This window comes from Notamacropus eugenii, chromosome 1, assembly GCF_028372415.1.
Source record: "Notamacropus eugenii isolate mMacEug1 chromosome 1, mMacEug1.pri_v2, whole genome shotgun sequence".
Lineage (NCBI taxonomy): Eukaryota > Metazoa > Chordata > Mammalia > Diprotodontia > Macropodidae > Notamacropus > Notamacropus eugenii.
This window is the reverse complement of record NC_092872.1, coordinates 672,162,201-672,186,779: the sequence shown is the minus strand read 5'-3', so window position 1 is coordinate 672,186,779 and position 24,579 is coordinate 672,162,201. Positions and strand designations below refer to the sequence as shown.

The following is a 24,579-nucleotide window of genomic DNA, read 5'->3' as shown; positions in this document are numbered from 1 at the left end:
GAAAAGACTAAAGAAATTTTGGGTGGGGGGGATGTGGAGAGAGGAAGCATGGTACATAGGGCTGTCTTATCTGTCTGCTCTGTTTCATTTGCTGAATTTAATAGCCCCTTTAACTGTGGGTGTATTGCAATCCTGTCCCAGGCCTTTTTCTCTCTTAGTGATCTCATAAGCTTCCAAGGCTTCAATTTTCATTTCTATGCAGTTCAACTCTATAGCACTCTTTGCTCTTGAATCTTTTCCTTCGTTGTCCATGTCTTGCAAACCCCAACCCCGGATTCTTCCTGCCATCTTCCTTCAACTCCCCTCCTGCTGAACAGAGCTGATCATCCAACCATGTTGACTGGGTCTATTTGGATAAATCTATGTTATTTAAAATCAACTGGGCCCTCATTACAACAAGGCAGTCTTTTGACATTTTCCTATTCTCTTGCCCAGTCATCAGAGCAGATGTTTTCTTCTCTTAATATGCTGATAGCACCCCCTTCACTTAGAATCTAGGCTCATACTTGTGAGAAGAGACAATTTGCCTTTTTTTCTTTTCTTTTACCTCACAACTTCCTGACTCCGTCCCTTATTTCCTTTTATTCCAATCTGATGATGTTGAAGTGGTTTTTCTCCTTATCAAGGAACCCCTCAATGTATCCTCAGTCCCATCGTTCTGCATGTTCTTTAGCAGATTGTCTCCACTATGACTTTCCTCCCTCCAATCTTCAATCTGTCCCAACCTATTGATATCTTCCCTGCTGCCTATAAAAATACCCATCTTCTCTACCCTTAACAAACCTTCACTAAATTCTAAGAGCTAAGATTTATATAGTACTTCAAGGTTTAAAAACATTTTGCATGTCACCTCACTTTGTTCTCACAACCCAGTGAGGTGACAGACACTATTATTCCCATTTACATGAAACACAGGAAACTGACTGATTTTCCCATGGTTATACAGTTGCTAAGTGTCTGTAGAAGGATTTGAACTCAGGTCTTCCTTAGTCCAAGTTCAGCACTCCATGCACCTGCTAGAGCTGTCCTCATATTTCTTTTCCCTTTCTCAGCCAAACATGAAAAAGCTCTAGGTTTGTTGTCTTTACTTTCTTTCCTTTTACTCTCTTAAACCCTCTGAAATTTCATTTTCAGCCTCAGCACTTAATTTAAACTTCTATCTTCAAAGTTACCTATTCTTTAAATAAATTTTTTCTTATCTGTATCTTTTGTTTCTTAAATCCTCATAGGTATGTCCCTCTCCATCCCAGGAGCTATCCTATAGGACAAATGGTCTTTTTTTGGAAAGGAAACCCCCTTAGCACATTAGAGAAGTCTGAAAAACATGTGCAGTGTGTAACACCTGGATATCTACAACCACGAAAGGGTGGATTGGAGTGTACTCTCACATCTCTTCATTTTTGTGTCCACTTTGTATAATTTTGTTACATTTATTTTTACTTTTGGGGGGGAGATGTTCTTTCCATTTACATTACTGAAGTTACTGTATAGATTGTTTTCTTGGTTGTGCTTAGTTCAAGCTGCTTCATTTCATGTAGGTCTTTTCATGCACTTCTGCATCACAATTTCTTACAGCACAATATTTCACTGCATTCATTATATTCCACATTCAATGTTCCGTGGTTTGTTTAGCCATTCTCCAATCAATAAACATCTGCTTTGTACCCAAACGTTAGCTATCAGAAAGTGCTGTTATATATATGTTTTGGACAAATGATTTCTTAATTGCCAGGTCTAATGGTCATCTCTCAATCATCCCTCTTTTAATATTTTACAATGTTGATATCACCCTCTCCTCTAAGATACCTTCTCCTTCTTAGGCTTTTATGCCTGCTTTCTTGCATCTTCTAACACTTTTTCAGTCCTCTTTGCTGGATCATCATCCATATTATGCTACATGATGGTGACTTGACCCATAAGGCTCTGACCTGGAATCTCGTTGCTTTTTCACTTGTTTTTTCACTTGGTGACATCAACTTCCCTGGGTTCAAGTATTTCTATGCAAATGCCTCTAGACTGATACATCCAGCTTGAGTCTCTTGAGCTCCAGTCTTGACATTTCCAACTGGATATCCTCAAGATCAATATATCTAAGAACTCATTACCTTTCCCCTAAACTCCCGCCTCTTATAATGCTTCCTATTTATTGCTGGGGGCATGACTATCTTTCCTGTCACCCAGTTTGTCAGTCTTAGCATCACTCTTGAATTCTCATGTTCAGTCATCCCACATATCTAAGGCAGCTAGGGGACACAACAGAATGCTACACCTGGAGCTGGGAAGTCCAGTGTTTGAATCCGCACCAGATACTTAATTAGCTGTGTGATTCATCCTCTGTTTGCTTCAGTTTTCCTAAATGTAAAGTGAGGATAATAATAGTACTTACTTTCCAGGGTTGTTGCGAGGATCAAACGATAATAGCTGTAAAGTGCTTAGCACAGTACTGGCCCATAATCTGTTAGTTATCATTAATTACTTAATCAGTTGCCAAATCTAAATTCTATCTCTACAACTCTCACATGGATCTCCTCTAAACTCACATGATCAGTTCAGGCTCACATCACTTCTTGCATGGACAATTACAATGCCCTAATTGGTAGCTATTTGTTGTCTCTTCTACTCCAACTCCCTCTGCCCTCCCTCATATAGCTGCCATAGTCACCTCTCCTACCAATGGCCTATACTTTTAAAATCAAATAGAAATTAATCTGTTTGGAATTTAAAGCTCTTTACAACTTGGCCTCAACCTACTTTTCCAAGCTTACATTACTTCCCTCTTCTTGCTAAATTTTTGTGACACTTCTTTTTCTTGGTTTTCCTCCTATTTGACCACTCCTTCTCTATCTCCCTTGATGGATCTTCATCCATGGTCTAACTGTGGATGCCCTGACCCCTGGCTCTGTCCTAGACCCTCTTCTCCTATACAATTTCACTTGGTGATCTCATCAACACCAGAGGTTTCCATGAACATCTCTATGCAGATGACTCTCAGATCCGGCCCTAACAGCCCATGTGACTTTTATAGGAAGCCTTTTCTGACCCTGGCTGTTGATTACTCCCTTTCCGTCTTATTTATTTTGCACATACACCTATATGTCTACATGTTTTTTTCCCCCCTTGATGAAACATAAGATCCCCAGGACATCAATTCTCACTTTTCTCCAGTGCTTTGGCACAGTGGCTGGGACACTATAGATACTTAATAAGTGCTTAATTCCAAATTCTCTCCCTCCCCCTTCTCCACCATTTGAGAAAGAAACCAAACCAAACCAAACCTCAAAGCTTTGGCTTTGTTCTAATGCTGCCTGCCCTTGGTTCCTTGGCTCTTCTTTTGCTTGTGACTATTCTTTTCAGGCTCTTGTATCCTTTTCTACACACTCTGTTGGTGACTTGGTCAGCTCACAAGGGTTTAATCAACATTTCTATGCTGCTGACTACAGTATCAGCCAGCCCTACTTTCTCTCCTGGGCTTCAGTTCCGTATTACCACATTTCAAACAGGATTTCCTATAAATACCTCAAATTTAACATCCAAAATAGAACACATTATTTTTTCCCTAATCCTCTTCTCAACTTTCCCTTTTCTATTGTGGGGCCCATGATCTTTACAGATATTGATGTAATCCCACCTGATGTAATCCCAGGCTTCTCAGTCTTCTCCCATATGTTAGCTACTAATATCGTTTCTTCATTTCTCACAGGTCTTCTTTCTACTCACCTGGCCACCACCACAGCTTAAGCCCCTATCCCATTACTTGAACTTTTGTACCCAGTCTCCTGATATCCCTGCCTCAGCTCTCTCCCTAATTCAATATATTCTCCACACAGCTGCCAAAATGTTTTTCCTACAGCTCAGTCTTAACCACATATGTCACTTCTCTACTTAAACTCATGGCTTCTTTTTCCTTTGAAGATGGAATATAAACTCTGCCTTTCAAAGTCAGCCATAAGCTGGCCCTTTCCCAGTCTCACTGTACATTACTCCTCTTTCAGGCAGTCTCTGGTCCACCCAAACCAGTCATCTTAATTCTTATCCTACTACAGGACATTCCACCTCCTGTTTTTTTAAAAATAGTGGTTGAATTCCTACCTTTTTCAAAAGTTAGTTCATGTCCCATCTCTTATATGGAACCTTTCCTGGTCTCCTCATCTGTCAGTCATGGCCCCCCTCCCCCCCACCCCGGGATCACTCTGTATTTTTTATAGAAGGTACAATATCTGTATCTTCCATATGACTCCATATTTATATGTTGTCTCCCTGCCATTACACCATAAGCTCTTTGGGGACAGGTTATGGCCCACTTTTGTTTTTATCATCTCAATGCCTAGAATAGTGGCTAACACATGGTAGGCATTTAATGAACATTTATTTGTCGATGGTGTTTTATAGTAATTAATGCTGATGACAAGTTACTTTACAACAGCATGTTAAAAAACATTTTTATTTTACAATATGTACAATAAGGAACATATTCAAAAGCATTACCAATCACATTAATGAAGACCATAAATCACAATTTAGTTTGATCTTAGTGTATATACTCACATTAAAATATAAAGAACATATACAAAAAAAGAGTCAAAGTGTGCATTTTACTAAAACTTGGTATATACATATTTCATTGGAAAATAGCAATCAAAGATAACTTTGACCAAAACTAAATTCCTGTGATGTGTAGTAACCATTATTTGTCTGTATGAGGTAGTAACTAAATTATTTTGGCCATGTGTTAACACTAAATCAAAACAAATATGAAAATGATCATAAGGCCAAAAGAAGTAAAAATACAACAGGAAATTTGAACCACTTCACTCTATGGAATGTTATAGTTCTTCAGTGTGATTATGTGAAATGTTTAGTGTGGACTCTTTTCAATAATGCTAATTTTATCACTGTGTATACTATAATTAAAACAATGATTTCAGTGTTATATCATGGTACCGTTAATTCTGTGATTCAAACTCATTCCGGAAGAGATTTTTTTTAAGCAGAGAAGCAATCTTAAAGAATTTTGCTTAAATATAAAAAAGACCAGTTACTACGACAGGTGGTTAATTGGTTTGTTTCACAAAGAAAACAACCAAATAAATTTTTAAAAGGTATTTTGAAGCCCAATGCATATTGACAATGTCACAGCTTACTTTTGTGACTCAATACATCACATATCAATACTTTGTGCAAATATAAACACCAGTGTACTTGCATTAAAATAAAAACAAGATTATAAAATGATTTCAGCCTTGGTTACAATTTCAAAAGTTACAAGATTTATAGCTGTATTACTAAATTACATCATAAAAATACAATAGTGTTGTTAGATGTGTTCATTGCCAGGATCCTATTTTATAATATAATCACACCCAAAGGGGAGTTCTTCAAATAGTACCCCTAATTGCATTTTTGCATCAACCTTTACATCTGTACAGATAAGACACTTGTACATCATAAAAGGACCATTATCTACATCGATTCTTAGTGTATGTCATCAGTACTATCAAGTTTCACTGAAAAATACTGCCTCTATGTACAAAGATTACATAATCGTGAAGGAAGCACTGGTGTGGTACATATGCTAAATATGTCCACACCACGCAAACAACGTTTCTCCTTCTCTTTGTCTCACGCCACAATAAATTACAAAGTCACTGAAGCTAGGTGGCTGTAGCTTGTGTATAGCTTCAAGCATCCATTAACGTTGCAGCAGTAGTGTTCTCTTTCTAGACAGGTTAAGTGTGATGCACAACATTTCTCAGTAACTGTTCTCATGACCCGCCAGGATGTACAAATTGCTATTGGCTGTAGGATTATCAGTTGGCCTACTTTCCAAAACCACGACCCTATAAAGTAATGAAAACAAAACAGAAAGTTATTTTTGAAAGCTGATGTTAGTGAGAAGGCTCTTTCTTTTACCACATAACTATCATTTGCTGATGTTGTGAACAGAGACTACTCTGAAACCACTTACTAAAAACAGTTCCTTTTCTAGGAAGCAAACTGGCAGCTTTAGTCTTAGCATTTTAGTTTTAGCAAATGACATTTTCGTGTGTGTGTGTGTGTGTGTGTGTGTGTGTGTGTGTGTGTGTGTGTGTTGGGTTAATCTTTATTTCGTTTAAGAAGATGAACATTTCCATCTCGTTTCCTAAGAGCTGACTGTTAACTTGTAGAGTGTGAAAGATACAAAGCTTAGCAAGTTCTTGATTAGCATATTATTTAAAGATTTTTATTTCAGAGGGAAAGAAAAGCACACATTAATTTTCATACCTGTCAGATCCAAGAAGCCTGAAAATCCTTGTACTATCTGAAATTTCTTGTGTTATCTGTACAATTAAAATAGAGAATGGTTTTCAAAATTAAAGTTATAAAATTCAGAGTAATCACTTCATTTATAACATATAAGGAAAATATTATTCCTAAGTATTAGCAGTGTCCCTGGTTGACTGTCAGATTTACTAAATCAGCACAAGTAAGTGTTAGGTTGGGAAGAATAGGGTCTATCTGTTATTGTTACTACTTGTAAGGTTAACAAAGAGCTTACGTTACAACTCTGTGAAGTGAGTATATTATTCTCATTTTACAGATGAGTATGCTGAAGTTACTGAATGATTACTGAACTGAACTCATCCTGGGTCAAAAATCTTGTCAGATATTGACACTGGGTCTTCTGACCTGAAGACCTGAGTTCTTCCTACTCAACTGGATTTGTGATTTTACTGATGTGTATGTTCCCCAAATGCTGTGACCAAAACCCGGCTACGCAGTCTTTGGTAATGTAGATCAGTTTGCCCAAGGGGGCTTACCCTGGCATTCTGGGGTTTTGTTTGCTTTTCCCTTGATGTAACGGAGGTAGCATATGGCTCTCCATTGGTTATCCCTTGCTCTCATTACATGACCAAATCAACTTTTTCAATCACACATTTCTTCAATATTATTCTCTTCTCTGGTTCTTTTTCATATTTCTTATTATGAGTTCAAACCTGCTCATACTTACCATGCACTTTCCACTATAATTTTTAGTAATACTCAACTTTTGATTCTTTTAGAGACAATAACATTCTGTGACTTACGGCCATACAACATGAGTAGGATCTTGGTATTAAACTGATATTAAGTCTTTATTTCAAGGAAAAGTCTGAGATCATTATTTTCCAAAGGCAATATATGAATTAGTTTTATAATACTGGAATATGGAAAGTTATCTATTTATTGAACAGTAGTAGATCTTAAGAGAGTCACTTTTAAAATGCCCAATGTTGAATATATTTGTAGATAAAAGAAAGCAAAATATATTGATTAAAAAAAATTTGTTAGGTATAATACCCCAAAACTCAACTTAGGTGGCAGACCAATGTGAAGTTAAATATATGCTATAACTAAGAAACAGTAAAAGAAGAGAATGTTTCTTGAAAAATTTATAGTTCCATAACCACTATCTTTTAAAAACCATTTTTAATGACATGTTTTCTACCATAGTTCTTAAGATCAGTGCTCTATGGGATAGGTAACCTATTATGGTCAATAATCTTAACAAAATGGATGCCAAAGAATGAAAAAAAAAACCAACCCCAACAACAATATGATATAACTTGGACATTGAAACAGGTTGTCCTTTAAATTTGCTGGGTTGATAAAAATTGTGTAATCTTAAAGTTTAAGTTTATCCTACTTGTGAACACAAATATTCAGAAGGAACAAAGTGAGCTAAAAGGATTACAGATATTATTATTACAGCTATTTTCCTCTTGTAAAATCCTCGGTCCTCTACTCACTCCAAATGACCAACTCCACTGGTTGGAATCTGGGAAATAGTTGAAGCTAGCAGGGGAAAAGGGAGGGGAAAACTTTTGGGGCTGGAGAACAAATTCAAATAAATCTAGGTCCACATGGGAATAGGTAAATATGCTGACAGTGATATGTAGCTAGTAAGCGGGATGATCATGGTAGAAGGTTGAATGCCATGTTGGGATGGATGAGGAGGAACACTGGAGAGATTGTTGTAAGTTAAGGTGGGAGAAGGGAGGAAGAGATTTAAAAAAAATATCTTATGGTGGGTGTGAGTAAGAACTGAGCAGGTGACTGAATGAGAAAGATAGGAAGGTACCCTCCATCCTTTAAGGTCTCAGAAGGCAACAGGATACATGGAATCAACAAACAGCATTTCTGTTCTAGTTACCAGAAGAATGGGAAAGGCACCTTTTTTTGGGGGGGGGGGTGTCTCATCCAGAAATGCCAAAAATAAATCTATAAATAAGGATGATACTACCAACTCACAATTGGTAGGTCATGTACTTCAACTGTTTTGAGGTACTGGTCAAAGGCATGATTTATGGAGATCAGACTCAAGATGCAGATGCTTTTAATGGGATACACACACAACTGGCTATCACAAAGCCAGTGAGGTCACATTAAAAGGTTTCAGCCAAAAAAGAAGACAGTAAATACCTTTTAGTTAGCTCCTTTTGCTTAAATAAAACAAAAATAAACATCTGACTCTGCTTTTGCAGATACGTAGGTATGCATGTCCATGGGCAGGGTGTACCCAAAGCCCAGGTGGTAACTGCCTTCCTTACAGGCAGAGCAGTTCCTTTTGCTATTATTTAAGGCCTTGTCCTGGCTCTGAAACCTTAACTGTCTTCTTTCCTCATCTGAGCCTGCGACAATGCCCTGCTTCTTTCCTTCAAAGCACGGTTCAGATGCCGTTGTGCACCAATCACTCCAGATGTGTCAAGCAGTGGTCTCCTGAGAGAAGTCACTTGACATGTCTTGTTTGTATCCTCACTCACCAGTGCAATGTAAATTTCTTGAAGGCAAAGACTATTTCATTTTCTATCTTTATATCTCTAGTTCTTGACAAAGTGCCATGAACATAAGATCTTAATAAATATTTGCTTAATTGAATGTTATCTCTTTTTTACCCTTGCAAATACAATCATATATGCTTCCTTAAATACATGAAATGTTTATAAAATCAGCATGCCAACTGCTAACTTTCACAATTTAGGCTTTCCCTCCCCAAAATAATTAGAGAGTATTACTTTAGGTTTGATAACCTTTTATGACAGTCTCCTATTTAACATCACTCACCTCATTTGATCTAAAACTTCTTCCTTGCATTCCATGTTTCCAGAAAGCCAGCACGCTGTCTTGTAAGCAAACTGGTAGACAAGAACAGTTCAGTTACTGTAAACTGTACAAAAGTTCAACTGATAAACACATTTCCATTTCCTTTCCTGTCTTTATTTGTAGCGTTTTAATCTGCCACTAACTGGTATAACTGAGTAACAGGAGGGGAAAAAAACCACTTACATATGTAAAAAAAAAAAAAAAAAGGTTATATACCCTTACATCTCTTTCTCATAGTTATTCATGGGGAAGGGAGCTGGGAGAAGAGCAGAGTGTGCAAAGAATGAAATTCACATGCAGCTTCTCAAAGTTACCTTTGTTTTTTCTGATGTAAGATAGCCAAAGAAAAGCAAGAATAAATACAAATTAATTTTTAGTACTACTTCCCAGAATCGGCCTATGTATGAGGTGTTTGTCCTTTACTGTCTCCTAATATTAAAAAGACCTATGGATGTTTCTAGAAACAAAATGATGAAGAAAAAAATCTGCAGTGGTAAAAACATATGAAACAAGTTTATTGGATGTAGCAGTTCTAATAATTTTTTTTATCATTACAGCTTTGCTCCATTTAAAATCTAAGCAGGATAAAATGAGAGATGGTACTTTGAAAAGATACATTTTATATATTAAAAATGAATTTTGAAAGGGGATTTCTAATCAGATATGAGTTGGATCAGGTGATTAGGTCCATTCCAATATGACATTCTCTCATTCTCTAATAAATCTAACAAGTTCTATTCCATACTACAAAACAAAATGGAATATTTCTATTTGAGGGGAGAATTTTTCATAGTACGATGACCATGAGAATTATAAGTTCATTATTTGTTATTCTTCCTGAATAGTGGCAGAGTTGTTAAAAATTGTAGTTTCTTGGTAGATAAGATGATTTATACTAAAATTAAAGGATCATACAGGAAAGAATATAATAACTTGCTGGAGCACATGACACAGACATCTGTGTATGAGCAATGGGAAGTTAGGAGGGGAGAGATCACTGTGTACAACACAGAAAGATTATCATTTCAGATAAGAGATTTAGGAATAAAAAGGCTCTTCTCATTTGTCTGTGTGGAAGGGAAGAATGAAGGTTGCCCCTGGGCCAACTCAGTTTTAAAGAGTTTGTTGTTGATGTGGCATTGTCACCTGTTGCATTGTAATGCACAACTTTAAAGAGTTAGGGAACACTGTAAGGTAAGATGAGGCTTGAACACTGAACATTAAGACGAAGAATCTGAACTTTTTCTAAGATAATGGGGAGAATTCTGGTTCCCCATTGTACATATAACATCAAGTGGAAAATCCAATATATACATAGTACTAAGAGTTATATTCAGAATAAGTTTTCAATAACTTCAAATCAACATCTTGAGTTTAAGAAAAAAAGAATGTCAAAATATTATTATACTAAAGACACAGATATCTTTAATAATTCAAGTATGCCTCTGTATTTGTGTGTGTGTGTGTGTGTGTGTGTGTGTGCGCGCGTATCATCTATATCTTTGAGATTTGGATACTTTTGGAAGAAGACAAGATTTATAAAACAACCGGTTAGAATCAATATACAGATTTTATATTCTCCAAAGTGTTAGGCACATAGGATGCGGTAAATATGTAATCATTAAATTAAAGTTGCAAATTAATTGAATCCTTCCTGTCCTCATTCTGAAGTTTTCTTTCACAAGGCTGTTAGCACATAGAGTAGTATTTTTTAAAACCCACCAGAAACAAAGAAAAGCTGAAATCACTAATTTTGGGAACAAGAATTAATGGTACCTTGCTTTGCTAATAATCTGAATGAAAGCATTATGCTGAAATCAGAAGCAGGGATAATTTACTGATTATTGAAAAATAGGTACTTAATTCAGAGCTTTCAGCTGTGACACATTCAAAATCAATTCTATTTTATAGAGCTACGTAATGAGTACGATGAAGCTCTACAGATGTCAATTATGTCATGCTAGCTAAACAGATTCAGATTCTTAAACTGAGAGGTATCTTAGAAGTCATATACTCTAGAAGCTTCAAACTCTGGGCAGCATATGGCCCACAACAGAGTGCAACCAAAGGCAGATTAAAATGTAATTGGGAAATATTTAACAAAATAAATAGAAATACAATGAAAAAATCACATTTAAAAAATGAATCAATATGCAGCCCAAAGGGATCATTATGCACACATTCGTGGCCTACCACTGACCTAGTCCAACCCTTCTCCTTCCAACCCCAAGCCACATATATTTTTTTTAATAAACATATGAAGAAAATGGCATTGGAGAGATGAAGTGATTAGTCTGTGATCACACAGCGAGAAGCAGAGTTGAGACTACACCAAAGCAAACTGATTTGAAGGCTAGTTTTCTTTCTTTGACAACATTATTTTCCACCTTTTGTTTTTAACATCTTTCTAGCATTTTATTTTAAAATATTCTCCTCTCCCAAGAGCCATAACAAAGAAGTTCAGCAAAACTATGCCATGTTTCATTCTCATGATCTCCCACTTCTGTAAAGAAAGGAGATGAGCACTGTCCTTCAGAGATAAGCCTGATCATTATAATCACATAGACTGTAGCTTCATTTTTGTGGTTCATTCATTCACACTGTTTGTTGTGTTCAGTTCAGGTATCTTCTACTACCCAATGGCTTTCCCAATCCTCTGCTCTGAGGGACAACTCTCACGTATTACATCCCTGTAGCACACAGTGAACACCTGAAGGCAAGAGCTACTTGGTTTAAATTTGTATCCTCAGCACCTAACACACTATTTGCACATAGAAGGGACTTAATAAATGCTTGTTAAATGACTAAGAATAGGAAACTGTAACCAAATATAGAATCAAGTAGGAACTGTATGGTGTAGACCAGTGACTCTCAATCTTTTTATTATAAGGACTCCCTTTTTTTAAGGTAAAAAATTTGTAGACTTCCATGGTATTAAGTGTCCACCAATTGAGAAAATCTATACTGACAAAAATGACAAAGTTTGATATACATATGTGGCTCCCCAAGGTTCATAAGCTATAGACAGAATCCATGCTACAGGATGATACAGACCAATGATATCAAACTCAAATAGAAATGGATCCCTGCAGGGTCATATTGACTAAGAAAACCTCAAATTAACATTATTTATGTTGCATTGTATTTTTATTTTTGTTAAACATTTCCCGATTACATTTTAATCTGGTTTGGACTGAGACCAGTCAGGAAAGTTCGACATCTCTGGTGTACACCACAAATGTTACAGTTTAGAGGAAAGGGAGAGCAACATTTTAATGTTTATGTTATAAAAAAGGGATTTTTAAGTAAATATTCCTTCGTTAGTGGTTAAGTCTGCATGAAAAAGTGATTAGATATTTAAGCTGTAGTCATTTTCGTGATAAAATACTGTACAAAAGTAGGATATCGAAGTTTAGCGAACTCTAATTCACAAAATACATTAAGAAATCCCAAATTTAGGATCATTCACCAAAGGATCATCAAAGTAGGCCACAGAGCTCATCCTCGTCATTTACAGATGAGAAGGCTGAATAGTGTCAGAGGTGGGAAGAGAACCTAGGTTCTTTCTCTCCTCAGCCAGTGTACGTACAATCCACACTTTATCTTACAAAAATCCTATTTCTATGTAGTTATTAGGAAAAAATTTCAGGATATATTTTAACATGACATAATCAAATTCCATAAAATCTATGAATTTGGCTAGTTATATAAAGAGTTCTGTACTGACGTCTTCTACATCTTGTTTTAATAAGTTTGTTCTCTAAACCCTTAGCTACATCTAACAATTACTATGAAATATTGATAAGGAAAGAGAGAGATTTTTTTTTTTTAGCTGTAGAAGGAAGAGTGAGCACAGAGCCATGCTTTCAGTGGTATGGGGAACTCAAGTTATGGAAACTTTCTCCATTGATGCAGACTGGTCTGAAACTCTCAAGTCACTTGCCCAAGCTCACACAACAAGTGTGGGTTCAAGACAGGACTTAACTTCACATCTTTCTGAAGTAAGGGTAAGTACCCTATCTATTATGCTTGGATGTTTGGCAGTGGTTACTCGAACATATTTGAAATTTTTTCTATTATAAATTATAGCATGAAAAAACTCTGGCTTACCTATTGATTCAATCTGGAAATCAAATGTGAGTTCTGATGATAATTTTCTGCTAGATTTTAATCTGCCTTGTAGATTTACTATCTTAATACAACCTAGAGAAAAAAGAAATTGCCTCATATTAAGATAAATAAGTAGTATTATTAAAATACAAAGTTTAAAACCAATCACTTAAAAACAAAGCAAAAAAAACCACTTACAATCCAAACATACAAGAATGGTATCTCTCTCGAGTTGGGTTACATGTATAACACTTGTCTGCGGTGTGTCTACAATAAAAGATTAGATTAACAGACAATTAGATTAATTTTTATTGCAAATATTTACTCGTTTTTGAAAACAAAGTATTTCAGAGATGTGTTCTTATTTATACGAATATAGTTTTTAAATTGCATACTTGAAATATGTATTATGGTTAAATGGTCCAATATGAAACTGAGTGTCAGAGAATTCAATTTCTAGATTATGGCTATAACTTACTACTTTGATTTTTGGAAAGTGACAAATATGCTGATGTGAGGAACAAATGAGTTTTCTTCTCCACAGTCCAGTCTACCCATGCTATTCTCTCCTAGTCACCGATGTCTTATCAAGTTCAGTGGCCTGGTTTCAATCCTCATTGTTTTCTGACCTCTCTAGAACCCTTGACACAAGAGTTGATCATTTTCAACCTTCTTGATGCTCTATTCTCCCTTGTCTTCTATTTTTGTTTCTTTTTCTATTACAAATTTAACAAATACCAGCAAACGTGAACATTCTACCACATGAAGGACAATAGAAAGAGGACTGCCATGGAACTGTGACTCTATTACATAAAGGTTTTAAAATAAAAAAGTCTTTATACAACTTACTACAATATCCACACTGCCCTCTTTTCTGTGTTCCTTTCTCCTTTATGGATGCTGTCTCCTTCCTCCCCTGGCTTGTGCGCCACTATCACAGATCTATTAGAAGTTTTCCACTATCTTTCTGAGAACTACTGCCCTCTTTCCACTTCTTAAACAAAGGTTTCAAAGGCAGCCTTTTGTTGTCTTTTCTGTCATCTCTCCTGATGGCACGTGGTTTCGATGATCATCTCTATGCAGATGTCTATATGTCATCCCTCCTACTCTATCCTAGAACTCCAGTTCTGCATTTCCAAGAAATGCAGATATTTTGGTTTGATGTTTCACTGATTCTAAAACTAAACTTATCAATTATATACAACTTATCTTTCCTTTTAACTCAGGTCTTCCTGAATGTAAGTCCAGCCCTGTCTGCTAGCTTTTAAAAAGATTACCTTGCTTAGTTGACATCAGCATCTTCCCAGTTATCCAAGTTTTGATTCTTCCCTCTCCCTCACCATCTACATCCAATAACTTTCCAGGTCCTCTCAATTCTGTCTCCACAGTGTATCTCACAATCATTTCCTTTCTATTCCACTACCCTAATTTGCGTCCTCATTCCTTCTGACTCAGGCTATTAGGAAAGTCTCTTTAACAACTAATCAGTCCTTCAGATTACCAACTGAGTCATCTTTTTAAAAATGAATATGCACTGGTATCTTTTCTTGCTACAAAATTTGCTCCTCTGTCTCTGCACCTCCTTTCCTCCCACAGATTCTTTAAAAGGGAAAAAAGGAAAATTATCAGCAAACCTGATGGATACAATGAAAAATTTTGACATTATATGGAATACTCCACACTCATGGATCCTCTCATCTCTGCAAAGAAGTGGGGAGAGGTGTGTTCTCCTATCTCTTTTGTAGCCAAGGTTGTGCTTTGTAATTTTGAAGCATTCATTTCTTATTAAATTTGTAATATTAATTTTTGTAGTAGATGTTACTAGTTAATGTCATTGTGTTCAGTTTTCTTGGGCCTGTTAATTTTGTTTTGTATCAGTTCACGGAGGTCTTCCCATACTTCTCTATACTCATCATATCCATCTACACTACATCTATGCATCACAATATGTCTAACCAATTCTCAATTCATGAGTTATTTCAGGTTATTTGCTGCAACAAAAAGTGCTGCTACAAATATTTTGGTGTACATGGAGGCATAATCTTAATGTACTACTCCGATCATGTCATTCCTTTACTCAAAATCCTTCAGTGATTCCCTCATGCAAATCAAATAAAGTACAAGCTCCTTAATTTGGCATTTAAGGTCTCAATAATCTAGCTTCATTCTCTCTTTCCAGTTTTACCTCCCACTATTTTTCAATACATTCTATGTTCTAGTTTCACATTCCCCCTGTAGAGTACCCCGCTTCATGTTCTCATCCAGCTTTCTTATTTCCATTGCTGGAACAAAAATCTTCATCATCATCTTTTGAAAATTCCTTCTTTCCTTATTTTCTTAGTTCAGGACAAAGACAGACAATTCAGAGCCTATTTTGTGAATGAAGCTTTCCTTGATTCTGCCTGCCACTCTCTGTCCCCAAACCTGTCATGTCAATGAAAGTGATATGTTCCTCCTCAAATTTCTCATAGCACTCTGTACTCAACAAGTATGTCAATATTAGTTTTTCAGATAAACGTTTTGGAATTTTCAGAAATTACTTACTCATCTGATTTCAAAATACCTGCTCATTAAAAAGAGTTTCTATTCTCTCTTTCATCAGAGAAACAATCAAAGAGACTGCTGATTGGCTCCAAATATCTGCACTGTTTTAGATGATCTGTAGGATCACCAAAAGGATCCTCTTGTCATTAAAATATTCCATGTTGGTTTTTAATATGTGTGCTCAAGGTTTGTAACTGAGCTTTCTTCCTACTGAGATCTTTGGTAGTTTCAATCTTTTCCCCTAATAATTTTCTATTGTTCCCTTTCTGACTCCTTTGTTGATGATGGTTTTCCTCAGGGTACACCCCTACTTCTCATTCCCTTTTACAGACTATAACTATGAGGAAACTGAGTAACTCTTTGTTACCTGCGTTGCTTTCCTGCTTCAGTCCTTTATTTTTCTTCTTTTTCCTGACTTTTCCACCTCAAGGTCCATCTCAATGACATCCTTTTTTCCTGAAGTTTTTCTTGTTTCTTCTAATTGGAAGTAATTTCTTTCCAAATCCAACCTTCTCATATGGCCCTTCCTACATTATGCTTTATCATATTTAACTTGAATGTTTGTCTTATATTCCTACTTGAATTCTTTCAGGTAGGGAAAGTTTCTTTGAATCCTCTACAGCATAACGATCTCAATGTCTTCTTGCATATAGTATGCAGTATACAATCAAAATTCACAAAATTCACATTTTAGAATAGAGATAGTGTGGTACAATGGGAAGACTGAGGGATCGGAGGACTTAGGTTTAAATTCCATTTGGGCCTTTTACTAGTTGTATGACCTGAGGCAAGACACCTTACCCTCTCTGGGCCTTGATTTTTTTCATTTGTAAAATGAATTTGTAAAATGGCTGGGCTCTAAAGTTCTATTCCCTTAATTCACAAAGGAACCAATTTAGAAAAGCAAAAAAGTTGAACTAAGGGAAATAATTAATAATAAATAATAATAAATAATTGCAGAAATTAAATGAGCTATTCATTTGCAATGAAAGTATATTTTAAAATAGAATAGGGAATTATTTTTTAAAGTGTAAGAGATTTTAGTCCAAATGACTGATTTATATTCAAATTCTTGCCACCCACAATGTACTAAGCAACTATTACTAAGTTCAGCAACAACATGAAGGTTTCATTACTTTAGGAAGTAAAATTAAAGTTTAATTAATTAAAACTTCATTAATTCCAAACTGGCAAACATTTGGGCATGAGCTGAGATAAAGTTTACCATCTTTAATCTTTAAAGAATTCTAAGAAATTAATCACATCAAGGATGTATTAGGAAAATGTTAAAGCTAGATAAAAACACCCTGTTTTAAAACAGTCCAAAGTACTTCCTAAGAATTCATTTACTCATAATTTATAGATTTGTTACAAATAAATATTTCCCTTCCATAAAATAATTTCTCTAAAGAATCCTACACATAGTCTAGTTTCAATTACAAGGTACACTTCAAATAATAAATTACACTTAAAAACAGTTTTATTAATTCATTAATTTTATTAATCTGTTAATTAGTTGAAGACTTAAGATACACAAAAAAAATTAACAGTCCTTTTGTCTAATACACTTAGAGATCTTAGAATATAAGGTAGCATTAAGAAAATTAAAGTTCTTTAGACAGAAGGATAATGAGGATGGCAAGTCAAATGGGACTCTCCAGGTAAAGGCCCATGTAAATGGTTCATTATATTGATTATCTTAAAAGTTTGAGTCATTGTTGATAAAATTCAGTATTATTAAAGGAATTCTTTCAGATATCAGTCATCTTTCATAGAATTATATTAAAATCAACAAATACCACTCAAATTTTAAGAGTATGAATATCTTAAAAGGAAAAACAGAAAATATTCCCAGCAAAGAATGAACATGGCATTAAAATGTTATGTATATACTTGGAAGATGATAAAATTAAGATGTGTTACATTAAACTGTGGGATTCCTTTTAAAACATCATTTTTCTTACTGATTATACTATAGGTATTCCTCGTTTTGTGTAAGAGGTATTCACATAAATGGCACAGGAATGAAGATAAAATTCATTAAATCTAATCATTCTGAATTCATCAGAAGGTCTTTAAAAGTATTGTACTGTGAATCTCTTGTGCAAGTATAAAAACAAAAACTTTTGAATAGTAAATAACACTCTACAATTTAGCTTTAATTTACATACACATTTTTTATGCCAAATTTGACTAAAATAATGTGTTAACAGATGTATATTTTGCAAATCTATCAGAAAGAAGGAAGTCAATAAAAAATAAGTGCACAAACCTGATTCTGTAAACCATGAAGAGGTAGAATTTGGATTGACAGTCTCAAACCGAACCACTTGGTTGAAATCTCTCCCTCTACTAACACCAACACAAACTAAAGGGTATTCCTGTTCGGGTACTACCAGCATTTCAAACATTCTAAGTGGACATGGTATAGGAAAATCTATGTGCTAGAGAAACAAACAAAAATACTGTTAAAATAAAGAATCATCATAGTTTTATATACCAGAAAGTAAATATTATTTTTATAAGTCACAAACAAGAAACTTTGTTACTGAAATAAAATTAAGATAAAATGGTATTTCCAGAGCTATCTGCTCAAATGTTCTTGAAGAGAGAAGGTGGAGGCTCAGCCCAAGCCTACTCTGTCACTTTTCCAGCAGTGCCATATTCAAACGTGACTGAAATGAACATGATGTCAGTAGAGCAAAGGAAGAAAGACACCATGTCATGCTGGAAGGAACACTAGACTAAGGAGTGAGAACATCTGGATTTTGGCATTATTTTACTAGCTGAATAACCCCAGGCAAGTTACTTATTCTTTTCAGGTCTCCGTTTATCTGTAAAATGGAGACAATAACACATGCCCAGTCTATATAAAGTAGTTGTGGTGAGAAAAAAGAGCTGATGTATGTTCAAGTGCCTTGAAAATTATAAAGTACTATACAAATACAAGCTAGCCTTCCTAGGATTTAAAATATGGCCGAGGGAAGAGCCTGTTTACTTTCAGCTGTGAAAGGAGACACTGAAGCTGTCCTATGAGATATTTTTCTCATATATGACTATGAATGTAAAGAGCTTTGTATAACATATGAATTTAGATTCTTCTTTGTATAACATATGACTTTTAGAAACTTAGATTTCATTATAAAGGAGAAGTTTTATCACAATAATAGATCTAAAATTACTGAAACTGCTTTTCCTCTAATTCCACAGTTCATATCAAGGCTAATAAACTGTTACATGAAAATCAGAAATAAAAATCTCAAGCATGTACAAGCTTGAAAATAAGGGGAGATAACATTTTAAATAGAGATAGTTAGATGGCTCAGTGGATAGGGTGCTGGGCCTAGAGTAAGGAAGACCTGAGTTTAAATTCAGACTTACAAATTTACTAGCTGTGTTACTCTGGGAATGCCACTTAATCTCTGTTTGCCTTTATCCATTGGAGGATGAAAAGGCAAACCACTCCAGTCTCTTTGCCAAGAAAACCCCATGAACAGTACTGATATGCTATGGTCCATGGGATAAAGAGTTAAGACACAAGTGAACAACAGTAATATTTTAAATATCGTAAGACCACCTGAAACTGTTACAAAGAATCCAATCCAAATCTATCTGAAGTAATTTCTACCAAGATACCAAGCAACAAAGAAATAATTATCAAATTATGATAGTATGTTTTAGAAATTTCATTTGGCATCACATGAACAATTTATATCTTTAACACTCTGAATATTTGTAGTTCAAGTTTTAAATAAGCATGCTAGGGTAGTACAAAATGTATTAAAGAGTATTCATTACTCAAAAGACTTCTGAAACTCTGAACTTAATTTTTTAGGACAATTTGTTGATTGCCCCATGGCAAAAGAACATTCTTTGACAAGATGATCTGAGTATTTTACCCTGAGTCATCTTTTATTATCTTGGGCAAGGGACAAATCTGCAAAGGACTCTATTTTGATGGCTTTAGTCACATAGAAACCAGCTTGGTTTTCTAGCTTTGTTCCCACACTTCATCAATAGCTGTGAATACAATTCATTTTTAATTTTTCCATCTCCTTTTCAAACTTTCACACAAAATTCCTCTAGCCCAAGAATATTCTTCATTAGGACAACTGGATATCTGAAAATGGAATGGTTTTCATCAATCTGTCATACAATTTTACATAATCAAGTAACATAAGTCAACTAGGAAGAAATATTTTGTGGACTTTATGATATAAAACTTAAAAAGAACTGGAACATTAGTCTTTTTGCCCTAAGAATTATACAGGCTAGCCTTTTATGCTTACCTTAATTAACATAAACTTCTGCATTGGTTCAACCCATTCTAATAGAACAATGCTAGACTGAAGTGCTCCACAAAGGTATTTATGGCCTGTGTAAGGATTTCTCACTGTCAAGACAAAAATTATACATATTTTCTGTTATTACGTTTATAAATGGAGCTAAATAATTTTAAAGTTCATTATAAATTACCTTAACTCAAGGCTTAAAAGAAAAATTAAGTTACTTAATTTACTTATTATTAATTTGGCAAGAATTTCAAGTATACATAACCAAGCAGAAAGGACCACCCTGAAAATTCAGCTATAGGGGGAATAATCTGTTGACTTTCCCCACATGGAAGACAACTTTGTTTTTTCTTGTTCAACTTTGTTACATATTCCTCCTCTGAGATCTTATATACTTTCACAAATGAAGTCATGACCTGAAGACTTACAAATCAAGTTCTAAGTCTGACTTCTTTTCCAAGATTCAGTTTCATGTTTTCCACTGAATAATAATGGATATTACTTCCCTGGATCATTGTTTTGTCATGGCAGAGGGTCTTGTGTATCTCAAGGAAACTACAACTATGCTGTGCAGGGTGACCTAAGACAGAGAGGTAATAGTGGAGAGTTCTGACAAAAGATGATCCAATGGAGAACGAAATAGAAAACCACTCCAGAATCTCTGTTAAGGAAAACCCCATGGACAGTACTGAAATGATAAACAGCAATGACAATGAAGATGAGCCCCTCAGGTCAGAAGGTGTCCAACATGCTACTGGACAGGAGCAGATGAGAACTACAAGGAGCTCCAATGCCAACGAAGTGTCCGTCCCAGAGATGAAAGGAAGCTTGGCTGCTGATGCATCTGACTAAACATCAGCATCTTGGGTGTCAGTGTACTTAAATGGATAGGAATGGGTGAATTTAATTCACATGATCATTACATATACTCTTGTAGGCAAGAATCCCTTAAAAGAAATGGAGTAGTCCTCATAGTCAAAAGTGTGAGAAAAGCAGTATTGGACTCAAAAATGACTGAATGGTATCTGTCCGAATTCAAGGCAAACCATTCAACATCACAGTAATACAAATCTATGCTCCAACCACTGGTGCTGAAGAGGCATCAATACGTTCTATAAAGACCTTAACTACCTTCTAGAAATAACACCAAAAAAGATGTCACATTCCTCTTACAGGTTTGGAATGTTACAGTAGGAATCAAAAGAGAACTGCAATAATAGGCAAGTTTGGCCTTTGAGCACAAAATGAAGCAAGGAAGAGACTAATAGAGCTTTGTCAAGATATCTCACTCTTTTTCAACAACTCAACAGGGGACCACTACACTTGGTCAATACAGAAATCAGATTGATAATATGCTTTGCAGTCAAAGATGGATATAGTTCTATATAGTTCATTAAAATAAGGCCTGGAGCTGACTATGGATCAGATCATGAGCTTCTTATTGTAAAATTCAGATTCAAATTGAAGGAAGTAGGGAAAACCATCAGACCACATAGGTAAGACCTAAATAGCTGATTGTTGTCCTTCATTCTGGAAGAAGACCAAGATGACATCACCATGATAAAGTTAAGTTTCAGTGTGTCCAACTGTGGCTGATCAGACCAATATGAACTCGAAATGCTCTATCACAGATTGGGCACAGATAGTCCATGTGGACATTTGAGGTGGATACTCCAAATTTACCATTATGAACAAGAAGTGGAGGTTATGAACATATTTAAGGAATTAGATCTGGTAGATAAGAGAGCCTGAGGAACTATGGACAGAGGTTTGCAATACTGTACAGGAGGCAGCAACAAAAAGCATTCCAAAGAAATGAAGAGTAAGAAAGCAAAAGGTAAAGGAAGAAGGGCAAGATAGGAAGGTTTTCTAAAGTGAGCAATGCAAAGAAATGGAAGAAAACAACAGCATGGAAAAGACAGATCTCATGAAAATTTAAAAAACCAGGGGAATGTTTGGCGCAAAAATGAGCATGATAAGAGACAGAAAACACACAAAAAACTATGTAAGAAAGATTTTAACATCAGCAATAACCATAACGGTATATAGTCACTGATGTAGAGAATTAAGTCAAATGGTCTTTAGGAAGCACTGGTAACAAAAAGGCTAATGAAGGAAATGGAATTCCAGCTGAGCTATTTAAAACCATAAAAAATGATGCTGTTAAAGTGCTGCACTCAGTATGCCAACAAATTTGGAAAACACAGCAGTAGCCACAATATTGGGGAAAAAAAGCAGCTTATTTCTCAATCGTAAAGAAGGGCAATGCCAAAGAATATTCATATTGCTGAAGAACGGCACTCATTTCACATGGAGCAAGGTTATGCTTAGCATTCTGCAAGCGAGGCTTCAGCAATATATTAATGGAAAATTATCAGAAGAACAGGCTGGTTTTTGAAGGGGTGGAGGAACTAGAGAACAAACAGCTAACATTTGCTGGATCACAGAGAAAGCAAAGGATAAGCCTCCGAGTGAATCACAACAAAATGTGGCAAATGCTCAAAGAGATGGGAATACCAGATCATCTTGTCTCCTGAGGAACCTGCATGCAGGTCAAGAAGCAATAGTCAGAATTGAACATGAAACAACTGATTGGTTTAGGATTGAGAAAGGAGTATGACAAGACTGTATGTTGTCATCTTATTTAACTTGTAGAGTATGTCTATAGAGTATATCGCATGAAATGCCAGGCTGAGTGAATCCAAAGTCAGACTTAAGGTTGCTGGGAGAAATATAAACAATCTCAGATATGCAGATGACACCACTCTAATGGCAGAAAGTAAAGAGGAATTAAGAAGCCTCTTGATGAGGATGAAAGAGAAGAGGGTAAAAGCTGGCTTGAAGCTTAACACCAAAAATACGAAGATCTTGGCAACTGATCCCGTTACTTCCTTGCAAACAGAGCATGAAGAAAGGAAGCAGTGTTAGATTTTATATTTTTTGGGCTCAAAGATCATTGAAGACAGCAACTGCAGCCATGCAATTAAAAGACACTTGCACTTAAAAGACACAAAGGAAAGCTTTGGCAAATGTGGACAGCATACTAAAAAGCAGAGATGTTACCTTGCTGACAAAGGACAGCATAGTCGAAGCTATGGTTTTTTCCGTTAGAAATGTATGGTTGTGAGAGCTGGACTACAAGGAAAGCTGAATGCTGCAGAATTGATGCTTCATTTGAATTGTGGTGCTGGGAGAAGACTTTTGAGACAGCAAGGAGGTCAAATCAGTCAATATTTAAAGAAATTAATTCAGACTCTTCACTGAAAATGAAATACTGAAGCTGAAACTTAAATACTTTGGTCACATGAGAAGATGGGACTTATTGGAAAGGACCCTGATGTTGGGAAAAGAAAAAGGAGATGAGAGAGATAGATACATAATATCATGGAAATGAACATGAACTTGGACAGACTTCAAGAGACTGGAGAATAGAAGGGTCCACGGGGTAATAAAGTATCAGACATGACTAAACAACAACGCTGGATGTTCTCTCCCATTATCCTCTCATGTTAGTTAGAAGGGGATTTCAAAGTTATCTAGTTCAACCTCATGTTTCATACACAAATACCTTTTTCTAATCATGGAAAATTCTGTGTTACAAAGCGTTCCTTTAATGAGAAAACTGAAGCCATTTATCATATACAGATAAAAATCCCCTCCCCAGCATCCCTCATGTTCTCTCTTTTGCTCTGCTCTTGGAGGACAAATGCTCTAACTTACGCGCTTGACTCAGTCTTTTCCCAGACTGATCTCTTCAATTAGCCCTTCTTTGTTTCCAATGTTCAATTTCTATTTGTTCCCTGGCCCCTTCCCTGATGTGTATAAACAGGCACAGGTCTCCCCCGCAAGTCATAATCTTACATCTCTCCTCCCTTTTACAGCAATCCATCCTCCCCAAAGACATTGTCTACACACGTCACTGCCCTCCTACTCCACAACCTCTTGTAGCTCAGCTTCTGACCTTATCACTCAACTGAAAAAACATTCTCTCCTAGGTTACCATTAATCCCAATTGCTAAATTGAATGGTCTTTTCTCAGTCCTAACCCTTTCTGATCTTTCCATGTTTGACACTGTTGGCCACTTTCCTAAATACACCTTCACGACATTGCTCTCTCCTGATTATCTGCCCGACTGCTCCTTTTCTCTATCCTTTGCCAAATTATCGTCTATGTCCAGCATCCTAACAACTGATATGCACCAGGTCTCAGTCCTGAATGCTTTTCTCTTTTCTTTCCACATCCTTCCTCTTGGTGAGCAGCAGTTGCTGGGTTCAATTATCTCCACTGAGATGCCAAATCTACCAATTCAGCTCTCAACCTCCTGAGACAAACTGCTTGTTGGATATGTCCAAAATGGAATTATCTTTGCCCAAGCCCTACACCAAGCCTCTTCCTAACTTTCCGATTTCTGACAATCCCGGAAGTCCTCTTCACTTTCAATATCTAATCAGTTATCAAATTGTGTCAGTTCTAATACCACAATTTTTGCATGCATCCCCTTTTTTCCATCCA

The 24,579-nt window shown here is 35.9% G+C and overlaps 1 protein-coding gene across 5 annotated transcripts in view; it reads right to left on the bottom strand.

Moving 5' to 3' along the window:
• Nucleotides 1–4,413: 4,413 nt before the first annotated feature.
• MAP4K3 (mitogen-activated protein kinase kinase kinase kinase 3) overlaps nucleotides 4,414–24,579 on the bottom strand; it is a 191,158-nt gene continuing 170,992 nt past the window's right edge. For all 5 annotated transcript variants that reach the window (XM_072635804.1, XM_072635807.1, XM_072635806.1 and 2 more), the window contains 7 exons: nucleotides 20,064–20,167; nucleotides 18,047–18,218; nucleotides 13,429–13,497; nucleotides 13,231–13,323; nucleotides 9,082–9,152; nucleotides 6,262–6,317; nucleotides 4,414–5,837 (listed from right to left, as the gene is read on the bottom strand). In XM_072635804.1, coding sequence (XP_072491905.1) covers nucleotides 5,750–5,837; nucleotides 6,262–6,317; nucleotides 9,082–9,152; nucleotides 13,231–13,323; nucleotides 13,429–13,497; nucleotides 18,047–18,218; nucleotides 20,064–20,167 — 653 coding nt within the window. In that variant the 3' untranslated portion in view covers nucleotides 4,414–5,749. The remainder of the gene's footprint in view (nucleotides 5,838–6,261; nucleotides 6,318–9,081; nucleotides 9,153–13,230; nucleotides 13,324–13,428; nucleotides 13,498–18,046; nucleotides 18,219–20,063; nucleotides 20,168–24,579) is intronic.